The sequence below is a fragment of the Sinocyclocheilus grahami genome, unplaced genomic scaffold (assembly GCF_001515645.1).
Source record: "Sinocyclocheilus grahami isolate Dianchi unplaced genomic scaffold, SAMN03320097.WGS_v1.1 scaffold106.1, whole genome shotgun sequence".
NCBI classification, from domain to species: domain Eukaryota; kingdom Metazoa; phylum Chordata; class Actinopteri; order Cypriniformes; family Cyprinidae; genus Sinocyclocheilus; species Sinocyclocheilus grahami.
The window spans coordinates 1,171,562-1,192,465 of record NW_015505285.1 but is presented as its reverse complement, the minus strand read 5'-3'; the positions used below and the strand labels follow the sequence as shown (position 1 = coordinate 1,192,465).

Genomic DNA, 20,904 nt, shown 5'->3' with positions numbered 1-20,904 from the left:
GTGTCTCTCTTTTTCTTTTCTCTCTCTCTCTCTCTCTCTCTCTCTCTCTCTCTCTCTCTCTCTCTCTCTCAGTCGTTCAGGGATAGCGGTGTCAGGCGTTACATTATCAGGCGTGTGCAATCCTTATTATTCAGCTCGTGCGTGCTCCATCCCGGGCTCGCGCTTTGCCATTACGCAGTGTCATTTCGCCATTTACGGAGCGCGAGCAAAAGCGAGGAGCGGAACGAACGAGTCTCCTCACTTTATTTCCGCGATAACTACCATGCCTAAATGTCTCATTTTGTTTTTAAGCAGGGACAATAGTTGCCTGAAAACAATTTGACTATGTGAAATGACGGTTATTTTAAGAGTAATGGATTGTTGGGCAACACAACCTCCCTTACAAAGTCCATGTTTTTAAAGTCATTTTTTATTAACAAGAGTCTTGGAATGATATCAAAAGCTATGCATTATTTACTGGGCGACTTAGTAGAAAAATATTCCCTATGTTGAGGTTACAGTATGTCATAGTGTATGAAATATTCACGGAACTCTGAATATTTCAGCACTGCTGCTCATCCAATGGTTTTCCCAAATCCTGTCTCCATGGCGCATCTGCATGGGGTCGCAAATCCTTTGTTTTTAGTTATTTTAGTGGTCGGCGTTAAAAACTGTAATGAGATAGATTAAGTTGTCGCTTTAATCGTTTTACTGTGTCTACCTCTCATTATGGCCAACTGTCACGCCATTACTGTATGGCGTTAACCTGCTCGAGCCTACGGATAATTGATTAACACTGTTGCCAAACACTCTAAGATCCTCCGCCTGGATTAAAATAGGCTGGATATCTTTGTTTGGTCTATTTTTGACAATCTGTCATTCTAATGTGACTGTGCTCAATCGCTTTACATGGCAAAAAAAGATAAGTCATTGCATGAAGACAAAGTTATTATATAATAACATTTTGTTCATTGGCATTGATTTCCATGTCATACACAATATGAGTTCAGGATGCCAGTTTAAACACGTTAAACGCATGCATGTATATTTTTTGTATTAATAGATGAGGTGTATTATAATCCTTCCTATGGGCATTCTGATTGCGAAGCGCATCATGACAACAGCTCCCTATTGCCGACACAAAAGAAGATCAAGTTCCTGAACCTGCCTGGATCCTCCTTCATATAAAACATGCAAAAAGCACTTTTAGTTGAACTTGTGTTTCTGTGAAAATAATATCAGGCCCTTCCTTCAGACTGAACATTACCTTTGAAACGAGGCATGCCTTAATGGGACCGGACACTTCCAACCACCTATCATTTAAGCGTGCACAAGACGAACTGCTGCGTGATTTTAAAACAGAGGACAGGTGTACTGAAAACTGGACCTACTTACCAGGATTTTATATCCATATTATATACGCATCATTTGTAAGGTTTAGGTTAAGATGTGTTAACCATGGTGCCAATTCATCCTTATAGGTATTTCATGCATGACGAGATTTCAGACATTTTCAGCACATTTGTGTCTACATCCTGATAGTTTTTTTTCTTCCTGACGAAATGTGCATGTTGTAATTTTTGACAGCTTATAGCCTACTAGTAGTTAAATTTTTGTTTTAATGTATTTAATTGTGTAGTATTGCATGTCGCATGGCATTTTCACTTTTGTTTTACTTTTTAATGAGAGCATTTTCTTCATTAAAGTTCTTTTTAAAAGTCTATAGTGATACAGTGATCACGTATTTCGCACTTTATTTCTGAGGTCCTTAACATGCGTCACAGAAATGTTATAGCTTCATTTGGAGGCACGTTTTTGAAACATAAATCATGTTTTTTTTTAGTTTTAGTTTTTAAAACATCTTTCAAAGGTGTAACTTTTGAATAGGCAATCATTTGTAATTATTTATACTGCATATGCTTTTCATAGAAAGTCTTACTAATGTCTTTCAGTGCGTTCTGTATTTTAACAGACACTCTTTCCTATCGTTTTATCGACGACTCAGAGGGGGTTGCTTCCGGATTTCTAGCAAATGACAACATTACATTCAGCGTCTCTGAGCACAAACGTAAAGGTCAAAATGACGCTTTGACGTTTTCAGTGAAAGGCGCTGTTGCGCTCTGGGTGGTGCTGAAATCTGGTGCTGCTTCACGCGTGATTGGCAAACCTGACAGTGATTGACGTGTGTCCATGGCAACCAGTCAGCCAATCTGACAAGTCCAATAGAATATCGGCAGCAAGGGGCTAAATGTTCTTTTATTTTGCTCCTCAGAAAACACCTTGCTTCCAGTTTTTTATGCTCACACTCAATCAAAGAAAAGATTTTGCCGTTCAGGCTGCTTGTGCCTGCCGCACGGCATTGCTCCTCAGCTCGTTTTGTGACACGGCTGCTAACTTTTGCCGTTTTCTGACAGCCTCGCTGAACAAAAAGACGGGCGAGACAGTCGAGGAGCAACACCAGACAGGAGGACCAAAAGTAGAGAGAGATTGCAGTCTCCATGTTCCAGCTGCCCATCTTGAATTTCAGCCCCCAGCAGGTTGCGGGGGTCTGCGAGACGCTCGAGGAGAGCGGCGACGTGGAGAGGCTCGGCCGCTTCCTCTGGTCACTCCCGGTGGCGCCGTCCGCCTGCGAAGTCCTCGGGAAGAACGAGTCTGTCCTGCGCGCGCGGGCGGTCGTGGCCTTTCACGCGGGAAACTTCCGCGAGCTCTACCACGTACTAGAGAACCACAAATTCACAAAGGACTCACACGCGAAGCTGCAGGCGCTCTGGCTCGAGGCGCACTACCAGGAGGCTGAGAAACTTCGTGGGCGTCCCTTAGGACCCGTGGACAAGTACCGCGTCCGAAAGAAGTTTCCACTGCCTCGGACGATATGGGACGGCGAACAGAAAACGCACTGCTTCAAGGAGAGGACGCGGCATCTCTTGAGAGAGTGGTACCTGCAGGACCCTTACCCGAACCCGAGCAAAAAAAGAGAGCTGGCGCAGGCGACTGGACTCACACCCACGCAAGTGGGCAACTGGTTTAAAAACCGGAGGCAGAGAGACCGAGCGGCAGCGGCCAAGAACAGGTATATAGAGATCTCCACTGAACTGCATAAAGGCGTTAATCATGTGCATATGATGTTTCCTTTTATTATTTATACTGTCATTATCTTTATTTTTTATTATCTTTAAAAAATATTTGGAGTTTCTTGCGTAATTTAACTTAAAATGAATGTCCAAATCGATTAGTTGTTGGCAAAGCTCCTTTTGTTCACATCTTACCAAAATGTAGGCTACTAATTATTTTACATATCTCTGCTGATGCATGAGGTTTCATGCTGGGATGATTTATGATTATAAAAATACTACATAATCGATATCATAACAAATATAGCCTAAATATATTTTCTCTGGGTTAGGAAGCTTAAAAACCCCGCTTAAACAGATTGTTAAATTGACAGCATGCTTTAAATGATGTAATTCATGGTTTGTTTTTATATGCTGCAATATATATTTCTATCAACTATTTTTGTTGTACTGCCTTAGACAATAGTTGCATAGCTTACAATCTTTGTTTATAATGAACATACAGTATTGAAGCTATATTATGCTATAAGAAAAGTTTACTTTAAGTCTAAACAGTCACCATTTGATTTTATGCAAATGCAAATGCACTTACAACCTGAAATGTTTTTGACAGCGTTAACAGCATATCATCGTCAAAAGATTTTTGTAGTTTCCCATACTCGAATAAGAGCTGTAAATGGTGTGTTTAATAAATATAGTTTGACAATTCAATCTTAATCCAAGACTGATTTACTTAACCAGAAATGTCAGTAATTTATGCATCAGAGAGATGAGGACATTTCTTTTATATCCACTGTCTCCAATGTAAGCTATGAATGTTGATGTATCCTCATTGACATTTTGTCTCTTTTCACCCCTGCAGGCTACAGCAGCAGGTTCTGTCCGGTGGCTCGGTCCGATCGCTGGGGGATGATGACACCACAGTGGACCGCCTGGGTCCCGCCTCAAGCCCAGAAGTCAGTCTCTCGAGCAAGGCCGCCACCTCCGCCATCTCCATCACCTCCAGCGACAGTGAATGTGACATCTAACGTGACAGGCTTCAAAAGAGCAAACAGGAGAACTGTAAGAGACAATCTAACAACAACAAAACTTTAGTGCCTGCAACCGGCCCAGAGAGAGGCTAAAATGAAGGATGGAAAAAGGCGTCACAATTTCATTTTCCATTCGTTGATGTGATCAACAAAATGCGCAGTGCTTCTCGTAAAGACAGGTGGGAGTTTTCGAACAAATCTTCTGAGGGCCGAACCTATTGGTGTATGTTTGCGTGCTTTATCATCAAAAGACTGAATAATGTTTTAATGTTCACTTGTCTTTTTTAATATATAAACGATGTTTATTTACTTATTTAAAATATCATCGGCCCCTAGGCCCTTTATTTGTGTGCTTTTTTATTACCATTTTTGTTGTGCGTAATGCTGCGCCTCGTGAAATTTCTGGAAAAAATAACCATGATTTGAAAAATAAAAATAATAAAATTACTGTTGAATTAAGTAACGATCGCAAATTCACAACGGTGTTTTCTTTACGACATTTATTCCAGTGTTTCCGGTGTAAAATTGAGCCATGCAATGTTTTATTTCATGATTATATTTAATGTGTCTACCCGAAAGTAAAAAAAAATGTGAATGTTATATCCTGAAGAACAGATTTAGAACAGACGGGGATCAAATATGTTGCATGTTTTAATGCCTCTCTGCCAGCTCAATCTCTCTCACACTCGAGCAGTAATTGGCTAAAATGCTTCGCGTGGTGTAATGCGCTCTGACAGCGCAGGGTCAGCGAAAGGCCGAGACGCTCTCCCGGATGTCAACACAAGCCAAGCTGTGATCTCCTGTTTAAATAGAACCTTCTAGTGGCCCAAGCAAGCTGTAGAAAATTCATTTGTCAAAGGTGGATGATAAATTAATACTTTTTTATTGTTTTTCATTTTACTATAATTTTCTTTCGATTCAAATTGTTTATATTGATTTAATAGGCGATGTAATTCACAACATGAGTATAATTCACACGTGGCTAATCTAGTGGGTTAATACCTTGTGGCATTAAGATCAGCATAAATCGATTGCTAGACTATAATCATCACAACTTAGTGCTTAATTTTTTTCTCAATACTCGGAGATATGTTTCTTCTTTGTCAAGTGCCAGAGAACGATAAAAGGTTTTTATATCCTTCCAAATTGTTATTTTTATTTGGAAGAATACATGTTTGTAAATATTTCATAATATTTTAAAAGCACGGCCACGCTATTCTTAACGTTCAAATCTACTTAAGGTGTTTATGTCGCAAATGAGTGAAGGAGCAGGCGCAAAAACACAGCGCCTCTGTTTCCCAACTGCTTGAGGGGTTCACGGCGCGCACCTGGGTTTAACCCGCGCTATTCATTAACGCTCCCAATAAAAAGCACAAGCTGTATTTTTCAATCTTCTTTCAGTCTGAACAACGGCGGGGCCAAACCAAGTGTTCCTTCCTAGAAAAAAGGAGAAAATAGGAGCGAAGGGAAAGGAGCACGGCTTTATTTAAACACTGGATAGAGAATGGTGGAAAATTTCCGTTTCTTTTGAGCGCTGGGGAGAGCAGGGTGGGACGATGAAAAAGTCTTTTTAGCAGTCAATAAGGTTGTCAAATTGGTCAACGGTAATCAGCACTAATGACGAGTTGGAGAGGGCCGAGCTAACAAAGAAGCACCCCGCCTTCCCCTCCCCAAAGCCTCAGCATGAAAACTCTCTGCCCGGGTTGCCAGAGGTATACAGAAATCCAAACTTTTTTTCATTTGTGTGAGTGAGTGTGTGGCGTTCTGGGGCATTTACTTGAGGAGTTCGCTGTCTACATATATGGTTCTAAAAACAATAATAAAAAGCCAAGATACCTCATTTTTACATCACAAATAGGTTTATTTTGATGCCACAAAGAGCGTGAGAATTAAGTTACTCGGGAAATAAAAAACAAATTCCAAATTAACTCAAATAAGCATTAAAATATGCTATTTAAAACAACGTTTAATTAAGTATGGGTTTGAAAAGGATGTGTATGCACATTCATTCGTATACCTATTATTGCTGCCTGTAGGGATGGTTATTAAAAAAAAAAACAAGTCTTCTAAATTCCTCTCAGTTAAAGAGGATTTCTCCAGTATTTGCATTTGTGTTAGTCTTTCAGTGTGTAAAGAGCTGCACTTTTTAAAAATCAAAACACTACACACAAATAGGACGGTGCATGTTAACGCCATGTGTACTTCAAGCAAACAGCAAACATCTATTGCAAAAAAAAAAAAAAAAAAAACGACCAGAAGCAAGCTTCTTGAGAACTTATCCTTTTTGCTTTTAAATGCAAATGTACTCTGAACTCTGTTACACTTATATGGTATTAATTAATCACGATACGGATTAATCGCTTCTACATGTATTATTCCCATACATGTAAGTCACAATGGATAAAAGCGTCTTCTGAACGAATAAATATAAAGCATACACAATCTTTACCCTTTAGCATATAGGCCTACTAAGTTATAGGAAATGTATAGGGTTCTTATGTGTGCGTTTGTCTTTGGTCATAAATACATGATTACGTTGTAGAATGTGTCTAATACACCTTTGCTTCTTGCGTTTATATATTTATTCAGGTTTCACAACTGGATATTTTTCTTTTGGCTTTTGGCTGCGACCTCTGGTGGTCAAATGTGGCGTGGCATGACTCCCAGCTCAGTGGCCTTTTTACCTGGACAGATGCCTACATCATCATATTGAAACAAATACCAGAAGTCAAGAATCATAACTCGGCTCTGTAAAACTGCGTAATGTGTATAAAACTATAAATGTGTGTTTATCTATTTAGCATGGCGTTAGGCACTTTCTTCCAAAGCCACTTACAAAAAGTAGCCTTGTTCATTATAAAAGTGCCACAATACAAAGTTTGCCGATTTCTTTAGAAATTATGACCTAGAACGGAGAAAGCTGTTTCATGGGCAAGTGTGTTAGTTACTGTATGGGTGAAGTGTGCACGGAAGAGTTGCGCCAAGAAATGATGCTGGTCTATTTACATTTGAAAGATCATTCGGCATTTGAGGTAGCTATACAGACAGACTAAATCGTGTTCTAAACCTACATGGACGTCTACAGACTCTGGATGTCCCAGAAATTCTGCTTTTTAAGTCATTAACAGAATCGCACTCATTGAAAGAGGCGCCATTCAGCACCGTGGACAGCTACACGACAGGAACACTCTTCTCGCCCATAATTAACACTTTTCTAGCCTTGCGGTCTATATATTTATTTGAACGGCATATTATCATTTTAAATCTACTTTATGATCCTAAGCAAACGTAAAGTCTGTTCGTAAATAAAATTCTGTCATAATTTACTTCCAAACATGTATGACATTCTTTCTTCTGCTAAACACTAAAGACGATTTTGAGGAATGCTTCATCTGTTTTTGACCATGCGTATAGAAGTCAGTGGGGTCCAAAACAACACAGGACCATTATTGACATTCCTTGTATGTGAAAAGCACTGAGACATTTTTCTAAACATCCTTTTTTTGAAAACTGTTTGGGTGAAACTATACCTTTATTTTTAGGCTATATGATAAATCTCCATCAGCATTTACTGTAAAATACTCAATCAATTTATTTTGAGTATTTATTCGGCCACTTTAAATCTAATTACTGAAACTATGAATCATAATAGAAATGGAAATGACAGAAACTATTTTTGTGAAAAGGTAGATAAGTCGAAACAAAGATGTTTTTGTAAAATAACAATGAAAGCATTTTAACCGTTCGAGATGAACAAATCATCAAAAAAAAAGTTTTTCCACGTCACACAAAGTTCCTGAACATTTCCTAACTATAAATAGGCCTACTCATTTGAAGTTCTTAATGGCAAAAATGTAAGTTCAAATGTCTGTTTCTGGTCTGATCTTTACAGACAAATCAATAATCAGAGTGTGTTGTCTTCTATCTTAGTTTGTCTCGATTCAAAACTCCATTTCGACCGCGGCCTCTTACAACTTTAAACAAGAACCGTCCTTAAAGAAAACGAATGCGAATTGAAATCCATGTGCAATGATGGAGACATTTATTAGAGATAAATACCTACATGTTGTTTTGACAGATGGTTGTCGTCACTTGCAGTCAGAAAAAATGTAGTAGACAAATAATGTCACATAAGAGCGGTCAGAAGAAAACTAGCATGAGCGTTATTGAAAAGCGATAGTGAGCCAGTAATTGTGCTCGATCTGAAGCTTTAGTCTCGGATCTTGACAGCTTCCCAATACACTAGAGCTTCTTGAGCAAGACCGTGAGCATTTTAACCGAACATGATCATCTCATCTCATTGCTCTTCAGTTAACATGTCGATTAGCAGTATTTTTACTGCAGGAACAATCCATCTGGATCAACCTAGTGAAACAGGCACAGTGCTGGCAACTCTAAAACACCTTAACTTAGGCTACGTGATAACCGTCGTACAGTAAGTAGCCTACACATAATCCTGCAGGTCAACTACACTTTATACACTCTATAAAATGTGACAATACCAGAATTCTTCTTATTTTGATTTAAAACAATGATATGTTAAATAAATGCATAATCTAGGCCTACAATGGATGCACAATGAATTAGTCTAATAGATAAAGGCCTAGGCTGGCGCAGCTGGTACATATGGGTGTCGTGTCATACATGCTATATTGGAGTGGAGATGTTTTGTTTATGGGGAAATGAAGATGAAGGCTCTAGATTCTTTGTCTTCTAGAAAATGCGGTTTTATTCAACATCAAGTATGTCGACATATTGAGATCACGTCAGTGTCATTCAAATTACCACGTTACTGAAATGAAAACAGATTAGTTTGCGGAATTAAACGCTATTATCATTTTAAATCTACTTTATGATCCTAAGCAAACGTAAAGTCTGTTCGTAAATAAAATTCTGTCATAATTTACTTCCAAACATGTATGACATTCTTTCTTCTGCTAAACACTAAAGACGATTTTGAGGAATGCTTCATCTGTTTTTGACCATGCGTATAGAAGTCAGTGGGGTCCAAAACAACACAGGACCATTATTGACATTCCTTGTATGAGAAAAGCACTGAGACATTTTTCTAAACATCCTTTTTTGAAAACTGTTTGGGTGAAACTATACCTTTATTTTTAGGCTATATGATAAATCTCCATCAATATTTACTGTAAAATACTCAATCAATTTATTTTGAGTATTTATTCGGCCACTTTAAATCTAATTACTGAAACTATGAATCATAATAGAAATGGAAATGACAGAAACTATTTTTGTGAAAAGGTAGATAAGTCGAAACAAAGATGTTTTTGTAAAATAACAATGAAAGCATTTTAACCGTTCGAGATGAACAAATCATCAAAAAAAAAGTTTTTCCACGTCACACAAAGTTCCTGAACATTTCCTAACTATAAATAGGCCTACTCATTTGAAGTTCTTAATGGCAAAAATGTAAGTTCAACTGTCTGTTTCTGGTCTGATCTTTACAGACAAATCAATAATCAGAGAGTTTTTCCACGTCACACAAAGTTCCTGAACATTTCCTAACTATAAATAGGCCTACTCATTTGAAGTTCTTAATGGCAAAAATGTAAGTTCAAATGTCTGTTTCTGGTCTGATCTTTACAGACAAATCAATAATCAGAGTGTGTTGTCTTCTATCTTAGTTTGTCTCGATTCAAAACTCCATTTCGACCGCGGCCTCTTACAACTTTAAACAAGAACCGTCCTTAAAGAAAACGAATGCGAATTGAAATCCATGTGCAATGATGGAGACATTTATTAGAGATAAATACCTACATGTTGTTTTGACAGATGGTTGTCGTCACTTGCAGTCAGAAAAAATGTAGTAGACAAATAATGTCACATAAGAGCGGTCAGAAGAAAACTAGCATGAGCGTTATTGAAAAGCGATAGTGAGCCAGTAATTGTGCTCGATCTGAAGCTTTAGTCTCGGATCTTGACAGCTTCCCAATACACTAGAGCTTCTTGAGCAAGACCGTGAGCATTTTAACCGAACATGATCATCTCATCTCATTGCTCTTCAGTTAACATGTCGATTAGCAGTATTTTTACTGCAGGAACAATCCATCTGGATCAACCTAGTGAAACAGGCACAGTGCTGGCAACTCTAAAACACCTTAACTTAGGCTACGTGATAACCGTCGTACAGTAAGTAGCCTACACATAATCCTGCAGGTCAACTACACTTTATACACTCTATAAAATGTGACAATACCAGAATTCTTCTTATTTTGATTTAAAACAATGATATGTTAAATAAATGCATAATCTAGGCCTACAATGGATGCACAATGAATTAGTCTAATAGATAAAGGCCTAGGCTGGCGCAGCTGGTACATATGGGTGTCGTGTCATACATGCTATATTGGAGTGGAGATGTTTTGTTTATGGGGAAATGAAGATGAAGGCTCTAGATTCTTTGTCTTCTAGAAAATGCGGTTTTATTCAACATCAAGTATGTCGACATATTGAGATCACGTCAGTGTCATTCAAATTACCACGTTACTGAAATGAAAACAGATTAGTTTGCGGAATTAAACGCTGTATAAAACTTTCTAATAAGTAGATGAGAGTGCGTTGACAAGTGTAGTAATCTTTTTTATAATGCAATACCTCGTATCAGTCGCTAGGGGGAGACAAATACCAAATACATGCTCTTCTTGAGAGTAGTTCATATCTAGCCAGTCTACAGTTCATTCTCCAATATCACAACTTTTATGCTTTGCCATTAAAGAACTTATACACATACAGCATTCACAGACATGTGTGCAACCGCTCTGTAATTGTTTGTATATCTAAGGTGTTTTTCTTTGCTGTTTCTTGTGTCTTGTTTTTCTATTATTGTCGCTACGCATGAAATGACCTTCTTTGCATTAATCATAGCCCTATTTCTCCCGTAGTCTCTCTTCATTTGAGTATTTTAAAGATATATATTAACTTACTTAATTTTTTTAACATATAATCTGTTGTTTTCTGTGAAATAGAATAACAAATGTCTAAACACTTGCTTGTGTTTTGTGGTGCCTAAAATTACCACCAGAGGGCAGAAGAGCCACTGTGGTAAATAACCCTCCAGCCACAGTAATTATGATTCTTTCCAGCTTCTGCTAATGAGATAATGAGTCAAGACCACAGAGTCAATGTGTTAGCAAAACAAAGTGTACAAGGCATGTGTGTGATGGACAAATAAGGGAACAGTGTGTGTGGATACTCTTGAATCCCCTCCTGTTTTATCAGGAAAATAGTTCAGTCTGCTCTGGAAGTCTCTTCATTGAAATTTTATATGTTGATGTTTGTTATGTTATGTTAGCTACATAATTGATCACAGAAATGTTCGCATAGCTAAAGAGTAAAGTGAAAAGAGAAGAGAGAGAAACCCTTTTGTAATGCCTGTTGGGAAACTGTTTTGTGTAGTCTGTCCAATTCTCCCGCTGATATCTGGACTTTACCGGAATTCCATAATCAATGTGAATCTAGATCACTGTGATCCAGAGAGACAAAAATTGCCACTGGAATGTCAGCCAGCAGCAGCATGCCAGAGAAACCTGGATTAGACTACAAGATGAGGGTGTCTGTGGTGTGTGTCTAAGGTTTTGGACTATACCACACTGATCTCATTGTAGTAATTATACCCCAAAAAGAGAATGCTCCAAGTCCCAATGAAAAACAGGAAGCTATCATATTTCTGTTTTCATTTCCTGAGTTTTTTCTTTAATGGAGTCATCTAGAGTTTTATCCTGTTCTCTCTCTCCCTCTCTGGGGAGTGAAACTTTGGCTTAATGCTTCCAAGCCTGAAAGAGCTGCCAAAATTAATTCTAGTTTTTGTGATAGGGCTTGTTTTTAAAGATGCATCTTTTTAATGCAAAGATGCTATAAAGAACTGATATTAATTTATAAAAATGAATATTTTGTAACATTATTAAATGTATTTATTATTATTATTATAGTTGTTGTTATAAAATATTTCATATTTATTTATTTAACAAAACAAAAGGGCATACAAAAATAAAATAGCTATAGATAATAAAATAGAATGTACAAATCGGAAAATATATGTTTCCAAACTAAAACCGCTTATATATATATATATGTGTGTGTGTGTGTGTGTGTGTGTCCTACTAAAGTACTGTAAGTGAGAAATGGCTGCTTCAGTTTCAGTGACCTTCAGAAAAGTGGATTTCAAAACTGATGTATCGCCCATATCCCTTTCCCACAAACACATGTTAGTCTTTGTCGGGGGTCTAGCTGGTTGAAGTGTTGTCAGGTCCATGCATCATTGGTAACTGAATCCCCCTCTTTCTAGCTCTCTTGAGACTCACTTTAAAAGCTCCTTCAGTGCAGCCCCCCTCCCCCAAAAACCCATTTAAGGGTCAGTTTCCTTGAGAGTTCTGGATGAGTGACTACCTGTGCAGGTGAAGCTATCTGACAAACAGATCCTATAGTGTGTGTGTGTGTGAGACTGACTGTCACATTGTACCGGTGGCAAACCAGAAGTATTTCACAGCATTTTGTCTGTGCCAGAGAATGGAAGCAGAACTTCTGACATCAGAATCTAATCAATACTCTATGTAGTCCCATATTTATTTATTTATTTTACCGTACATGGCATAAATAAACAGAACATTTTTTTAATTTCTAATTTAAAAATTGAACTTTTTACAATTTCTAACATTTAATATATTGACGTCAACCAATCGTTTGAGATTTATTGTGTAATAGTGTAAGGATGCTTTTAGCTTATGTTTTCCCTTCGATGTGATAAAGAAACTTCAGTGTGAAAACGTAAACAAAAAGACATTTAATAATGACACTTTGTTTGGGGTTTGATTATCATGAAAAATGAAAGTCTGATTCAAAGCCTTTTTAAACGTTTACTCTGTTACCAAACTATGTCCACCAATTGGTTGAGAAAACAGAATTGGCCACATCACCAACACAAAAATCAAAAGAAACCTTTTTCTATCTGGATTTCTCAATTTCTGGCTTTGTATAAACTACCAATATGAGGATAGCAGCAGATGTAAGGAATGTTTATATGTGCAAAATATAATTAGACTGTTGATTAAAACCACAGCTGACATTCATGCCCACCATTGGCCTTATTGGTGGAAGAATTCTGGGTTCCTCAGTTTAAGTCAGGCACGATATGATATTTATTCCCAATTTTAAAGATATTTAGAAAAAAAATTGCCTGTGTTTATGGTTTATGTATTGTTAAAAGTGACAATGAATATTGAATATGCTTTTCAAATCTGCATAGATAGATAGATAGATAGATAGATAGATAGATAGATAGATAGATAGATAGATAGATAGATAGATAGATAGATAGATAGATAGATAGATAGATAGATAGATAGACTCGAAGATACATTGCCCTGAAGGTACATTTCTGTTGTGCAGCACCCTGTGGCTTGAGGCTGGAAGGGTGTCCCTCTCATTCCTGCAATCAAGCCCCTCTAAACCCAGAGAATGGTTCTAATTAGGGCCCGGAAACCCTCTGCGCTCTCTGTTCAAAACCATTTAGACTGACACGAGACTATCGACGTAAAAGAGACAGAAAGAGGCGAATTTCACATTGCAGAATGTTCCAGAAATGTTGGTTTTCATATGCGGAGCTGGAAATATATTGTCTATTTAAGTTCTCTCTCTTAAAAATGTTTTAATCTTCAGTTTTTCCATTTGTTTGAAATTTCAGTTGTTGTCCGTGTCTGGAGTTTTTACTAAAAAAAGAAACAAAAGTTCCCGATTGTTTCAAATGGGGTTGACAATGTTTTGAAGTGGTTTTTGGTGGACGAGGCGTTTTGGGTGGAGGGTCTTTATAGCCGCTCTTGCGAATCGTGTCAATTTTCAGTGGCCCAGAACTGACAGAACAGAAAATGAGCAATACTCCCCCTTTCTCCCTCTGTCTCCATTCTCTCTCATTTTTGTTAAGTCCGACAGCGTAATGAACTAATAAATGTTTATCAAACTTAATGTTACGAGACTTAAAGTGACTCAGTGTGCCCGTTTTTGGACCTTTTTTAATTTTTGTTTTACTGAATAACGGTCAAAAAGTTAACCTCGGCCCTGCGCGCAGCCTGGCGCCTCTTGGCGTCTCTCTGCCCTCTGCAAAAGGGCCTCACTGGGGTCTGATGTTTCAGGCGTTCTCATTTTTCACGCGCTCATGCCCTCTTCCGGCTCGGACGTGTCACGTGGATTGACATATTTTTTATTATTTTGAACCTTTGTGTTTATTTATTGTATAGTTTCCTGATTTTCTTTATTTTGATTAACAGGCTTTTCCAAGTCAAAGACAAATGATCAAAACGTTGACTTGACTTAAAATGTGGACAATGTGTGATTAAAAAAATGTTGGAGAACCTCTGTTTTCAAAACTACAAATAAAATGTAGTGCAATATTTAAACGAAATAGAAAAGAACGAAACAAAGTTTCCACATCCATAGAGTTTAGTTTAAGATGTTTGAAGCCAATGATTTTCTCATTAAAAATCCCTGCTATTCGTACTGTCCAAATACAGAACAATTTCTATAAATTAATCTTTGAGTAAAACATCATAAATTATTAAAGGTTTGTGTATCCAACAATACTGTGAATATTCTTAAATATTGGCCTCATTGGTTTAACAATTTTTACGCACTTGTCCAGTATACTCAAACGCTGTAAATATTGGTTATTTATGGGGTTAAGTCTTGTCGCTTAAAATATGAACGAGACGTCCTAAGATCCTAAATCCACAAGGCTGGATGTTAGAGATCCCAACAGTGAATCCTGCATCTGATGCGGATGTCCTTGCATGCTATGCACCGAGTGCTGTGCACCGAGGCCGGGCATTGGGTATGCGGAAGCCCCGGGAGTGTTCATGTTCCCCTGCAGTAGAAGCACGGAGTTGTGCTCGGGGCTCTGCGGCGGAGAGAACTCATCCTCCGAGCTGGACATAAGCGACTTCACTCCGTCGAGCGGAGACCGCTGGCTCTGCTTACCGCCAACGCCGTTGTTCTCGCTGTTTTCTCTGTTGGGTGAATATTACATTAGTAACATATTATATATAATTGACATGTTACAGGCCTAGAATGTAGCCTATTAGAAAGTGATAGACTTTAATAGGCATGTTATGGTTTCAAAATAGTTTAATCTTAAAATAATTATTAGCTAAAGAAAAAATCTAATGCTTGATGTTTGCTTTGTTAAAAAAAAAATCCAACTGTTTACGCTTCAGTGTACCTCGTCTTTATGTCAACATGACTGAAAAGATAACTGTCATCACAGATTTACGATAGACGATTTTAGAGAATATAATTCAAAGTAAACCATTAGGCCTATTTATATGAACTTTTAACATTTAAAATCTGTAGGCTAATTAAATAAAATGAATACAGGCCTAAAAAAATTCTCACTGCAATATGAATTTTTTTCTCGTCTTCTGCTCTTGTTTCGTTCTTTAGAACAAAAAGAATCTTCTTTTAAAATCCTAACTGAATTATAAAAATAAAAATAGCTAGGCAATATATAAAGTATTAAATTACAAATTATAAATTACAAATATAGGCTACAAATGATCAATTTAGACAGTGTAACTTGATGTTGGTTTAGATTCGTGTTTACAGTTAAATTTGAGTGTCAATATAATAATATAATGTAATATTTCTGATATAACGATACATTCCTCAAATAGGCTATTGTTGTTCTCTACAAGTGACTGCAATAATCAACGCTAAATCTGCGCGTTATTTTTTTGGAAACGTTTATTCGGCAGGCTGTGTACCTGTATAATTTTTTATATGTATTTATTATTCTAATTATATCTCACCTCTCTTTTGTCTCAGCTGCCCGGTCTCTCTGCCTCCTGTTTTTAAACCAGTTGCTGACCTGTGTGGTGGTCAGTCCCGTTGCCTCCGCCAGCTCCCGCTTTTCCCGTGGAGATGGATAGGGATTGTGCGTGTACCATTCACGCAGCACGCCCCGCGACTTCTCCTTAAAGCAGTAACTGGTCTCCTCACCGTCCCAGATCGTACGGGGCAAAGGAAATTTCCTGCGCACGCGGTATTTGCCCACAGCGCCTAGCGGGCGGCCCCGCAACTTTTCCGCCTCCACGTAGTGCGCCTTCAGCCACAGCTGCTGCAGCTTCGGGTGGTTGTGCGCGGAGAACTGGTGGCTCTCCAGGATCTTGTAGAGCTCACGGAAGTTTCCCCGATGGAAGGCCACCAAGGCCTTCGCTTTCAGCACGGATTCGTTCTTGTGGAGGTGGTCACAGGCTGGCAGGGACCAAAGGAAACGTCCGAGCCTCTCCAGGTTTCCACCCTGCTGCAGCACCTCGCAGACGCACGCGACCTGCTCCTGCGTAAAGCCGAAAGAGGGCAAGATTGACATTGCGGCCCGGCGCAGTCCACCACGTAATACCCTCCTATTCCGAGGCTCTGTATGTATTCCTCTCAAATGAGTCCTCTGACAAAAATCCCCGTGCCACGTTTATCTCTTGCTGCAGCTCCAATTTTGATAACCGCCTGTTATCCGGTTGTGTGGCACCACTGTCACCCTCCGGGGTTGCACACGTGAGATTCGGATGCGGGTTGTCCTTAAGGATATATGACAGAGAAACCCAGCACAGCGTCATTCCGTGATTAGTTCGCCCCGGTCTGTTCTGAAACCGGCCAGCAGAGCAGAACTGCATCTACAGATCCGTTCCGTTTCCTCCCCGGAGGGCGGACGTCAAGGCCTGAAACTGGAGACCTTGAACACACACACACACACACACACACACACATGCTCACTCACACTGCAGTTGATAGGCTACTAATCAATTATTAAATTATCACAAGCACCTCCACAACCTTGCATGCAGAATCTATGTCGTCTTCCGTTTTTCTTAATATCACAGTTTAGGTACTTCAAATAGGCTATATTACTACTGCTTTAAGTTAAAGACATTAATAGGTAGCCTATTCTGTAATTGATCATGACCACTGTGTGCTCCTAATTAGGTGGCATTTTCACAGCTTGTTAATTGTGTGAAAGTTTGGTGACGGATTTAAAAGTCAAAGATGCTGAACGGGAGATGCAGACAAACATACGTTTCTGAATATTTATTATTTAATTCAGTCACACATTTCAGAAATTGTCTAATAAATTGTTTTTGACTTCAATTTACTAATTCAATAATTACACAAGCAACAATACCTATAATAATTCATAAATGTGCAAATACATGAGCTCTTACTTCTGCCAGTTGAACTTGAAGTCATTGGCCTTGAGAGAGAATAACCTTTTGTATTGTTGAATCTAATGATATCGACATTAATTCGACTTCATTTCAGTTATGTAACCTATTCTGTAATTGATCATGACCACTGTGTGCTCCTAATTAGGTGGCATTTTCACAGCTTGTTAATTGTGTGAAAGTTTGGTGACGGATTTAAAAGTCAAAGATGCTGAACGGGAGATGCAGAAAAACATACGTTTCTGAATATTTATTATTTAATTCAGTCACACATTTCAGAAATTGTCTAATAAATTGTTTTTGACTTCAATTTACTAATTCAAAAATTACACAAGCAACAATACCTATAATAATTCATAAATGTGCAAATACATGAGCTCTTACTTCTGCCAGTTGAACTTGAAGTCATTGGCCTTGAGAGAGAATAACCTTTTGTATTGTTGAATCTAATGATATCGACATTAATTCGACTTCATTTCAGTTATGTACTATGTACTGTAGATAGCTAATAGTTATACGGGCGCAACAGTTTTAACCGACTGGGGCTCGTAATTAGATGTCAACAAAGTCATACTTATAGGCCTTGATTTAACGTCAAAACGTTCAAAAATAGATTCTAGTTTATTCTTATTATTCTTTCACATAAACTGAGATGAGATTGTATGCTTGCAAAATATACGAAAATAATCGAATATCCTATCCTACAGTCTATCCTAATCGAAATTTTTAAATATTTTTAAGCACTAAAATGTAAAACTTTACATGTAGCTGCTGATTTAAATTTTTTAAGGAAAACCAGTCACAACCTGCAATGATAATTTCAGTGCACATTTTTGCACTTTGAATTTAATCACTGATCAGTTCATCTGAAACTCTGCGAATTTAGAGTATAGAAAGTACAGAAATAAGGATGGAAACAAAAATGATGTTGTAACGATAGCATTTTACAGTACAGTACAATCAGTCTCCGTTGTCTTAAAAAAATTCTGTCTTTAAACAGGTTTGAGTCATTAAAAGATTCTAAAAAAACAATCAGGCAATGATGGCGCAACAGTTTTAACCGACTGGGGCTCGTAATTAGATGTCAACAAAGTCATACTTATAGGCCTTGATTTAACGTCAAAACGTTCAAAAATAGATTCTAGTTTATTCTTATTATTCTTTCACATAAACTGAGATGAGATTGTATGCTTGCAAAATATACGAAAATAACAATACAGTCTATCCTAATCGAAATTTTTAAATATTTTTAAGCACTAAAATGTCAAACTTTACATGTAGCTGCTGATTTAAATTTTTTAAGGAAAACCAGTCACAACCTGCAATGATAATTTCAGTGCACATTTTTGCACTTTGAATTTAATCACTGATCAGTTCATCTGAAACTCTGCGAATTTAGAGTATAGAAAGTACAGAAATAAGGATGGAAACAAAAATGATGTTGTAACGATAGCATTTTACAGTACAGTACAATCAGTCTCCGTTGTCTTAAAAAAATTCTGTCTTTAAACAGGTTTGAGTCATTAAAAGATTCTAAAAAAACAATCAGGCGATGAGAGATAACATATTTGAAACTAAATACGAAATATTTTTAATTGTCGATTTACACATCTTATTTTTGTTAGATTATAATTAGAAAGAAAAACAATAATTACACATATTAATAATATATCATTAATATATTGATATCATAAGTTTTAATAACATTAATAATAATTAATAGTCAGCAAATATTTTATGTTATTTAAAAAGGACGAAATGCATTTGCATCCTTTTGAATTGTTCCCCAATTTAATCTGTATCTGTTTGCAGAGACGTGTGTTTAGCAATATCTGAAAAGTACTAGTGGCCTGTAACTGCACAAAACTTGTGCTGTATGCCTGAAAAAAATCACCTCTGTACCTCTCCTTCTCTCTCTCTAAGCAGGCATACCAAAGACATTGTGTAAGACTACAGAGGTCAAAGTTCAGTAAAGATGAATGACAGCTTCATATCCCAGAAGGCAAAGAAATGAAAGTCTGATGACACAATTTGTTATTATTTATGTTTATGGTAGGTTGAATTAGAATTCAAGTTCAACTTCTTATTTAGTTTAATGGCATTTCTCCTGGAACTGATCTGTTCAGTGCAAACTTTAGACTTCAAACTGAGGAAAAATGCTTTAAATAAACACAAGTATTCACATTTGTCAGCAAGTATATCTGACACTCTGCGTTTACATTTGACATTCACACTTACAAATCTCACACAGTAGGTTTGGTTCATATACATAATCAAAACCTTACCAGTAAATGAAACACACACACACACAGGTATGAAACACAGCTGAGGAGCAGCGTGTGCCCTTTGACCTCTCATTAGTGGGGGCGTGGGGGAAGGTTCAGGTTACAAATCCAGCTCTGTTTGCTATTCAGGGTTAAGTCCCCCTCCTTTCAAACCATGAGAGGAACACTTTCACTGTTTTATTTTAATTATACTTACTCCAGACTAACCCTACCTCTAAAAGAAATGCATTTGCATCCTTTTGAATTGTTCCCCAATTTAATCTGTATCTGTATCTGTTTGCAGAGACGTGTGTTTAGCAATATCTGAAAAGTACTAGTGGCCTGTAACTGCACAAAACTTGTGCTGTATGCCTGAAAAAAATCACCTCTGTACCTCTCCTTCTCTCTCTCTAAGCAGGCATACCAAAGACATTGTGTAAGACTACAGAGGTCAAAGTTCAGTAAAGATGAATGACAGCTTCATATCCCAGAAGGCAAAGAAATGAAAGTCTGATGACACAATTTGTTATTATTTATGTTTATGGTAGGTTGAATTAGAATTCAAGTTCAACTTCTTATTTAGTTTAATGGCATTTCTCCTGGAACTGATCTGTTCAGTGCAAACTTTAGACTTCAAACTGAGGAAAAATGCTTTAAATAAACACAAGTATTCACATTTGTCAGCAAGTATATCTGACACTCTGCGTTTACATTTGACATTCACACTTACAAATCTCACACAGTAGGTTTGGTTCATATACATAATCAAAACCTTACCAGTAAATGAAACACACACACACACAGGTATGAAACACAGCTGAGGAGCAGCGTGTGCCCTTTGACCTCTCATTAGTGGGGGCGTGGGGGAAGGTTCAGGTTACAAATCCAGCTCTGTTTGCTATTCAGGGTTAAGTCCCCCTCCTTTCAAACCATGAGAGGTCATAGTTTTTAATAAGGCTCAGTTTGAGAGGTACTACTTCTTATTGTTGCTCAGTGTGAGGTATGTTTGAGTGGTTTCGATCACCATCACGGTTTTTTATTTACACGTTGTTAATGACAAAATATGACATAAAGCCATTGCACGGGATCAAAATCAGCACATATTATAAATTCTCACTGACACTCTTCTCTCTCAAAGCATTCATTTTTCGAGCTGGTGTTATCTGATACCTGGCTGTCTCTCATGGCAACCGGGTCACCTAGGCTGTTTGGGAACAGGTGACAATGCTCTTCCCAAAGGTGAGAGGTCATAGTTTTTAATAAGGCTCAGTTTGAGAGGTTCATATTTTTATTACTACTTCTTATTGTTGCTCAGTGTGAGGTATGTTTGAGTGGT

General features: G+C 37.7%; 3 protein-coding genes across 3 annotated transcripts in view; 2 read left to right on the top strand and 1 right to left on the bottom strand.

Moving 5' to 3' along the window:
- The window catches only part of ppm1aa (protein phosphatase, Mg2+/Mn2+ dependent, 1Aa), a 37,841-nt gene extending 35,381 nt beyond the window's left edge, over positions 1 to 2,460 (top strand). The window contains exon 6 of the mRNA XM_016276750.1: positions 2,394 to 2,460. Coding sequence (XP_016132236.1) covers positions 2,394 to 2,402 — 9 coding nt within the window. The 3' untranslated portion in view covers positions 2,403 to 2,460. The remainder of the gene's footprint in view (positions 1 to 2,393) is intronic.
- A 1-nt stretch (position 2,461) lies between these two features.
- Positions 2,462 to 4,454, top strand: six6a (SIX homeobox 6a). Its single transcript, XM_016276752.1, has 2 exons — positions 2,462 to 3,049; positions 3,913 to 4,454. The coding sequence occupies exons 1-2, from the start codon at positions 2,478 to 2,480 to the stop codon at positions 4,076 to 4,078; spliced, it is 738 nt and encodes a 245-aa protein (XP_016132238.1). The 5' UTR covers positions 2,462 to 2,477; the 3' UTR covers positions 4,079 to 4,454.
- A 10,304-nt stretch (positions 4,455 to 14,758) lies between these two features.
- On the bottom strand, positions 14,759 to 16,832 carry six1a (SIX homeobox 1a). The gene is made up of 2 exons (XM_016276946.1): positions 15,898 to 16,832; positions 14,759 to 15,099 (listed from the first exon to the last, which is right to left on the bottom strand). Exons 1-2 carry the CDS (start codon positions 16,455 to 16,457, stop codon positions 14,808 to 14,810), a joined length of 852 nt encoding a protein of 283 aa, XP_016132432.1. The 5' UTR covers positions 16,458 to 16,832; the 3' UTR covers positions 14,759 to 14,807.
- Between the last annotated feature and the right edge of the window lie 4,072 nt (positions 16,833 to 20,904).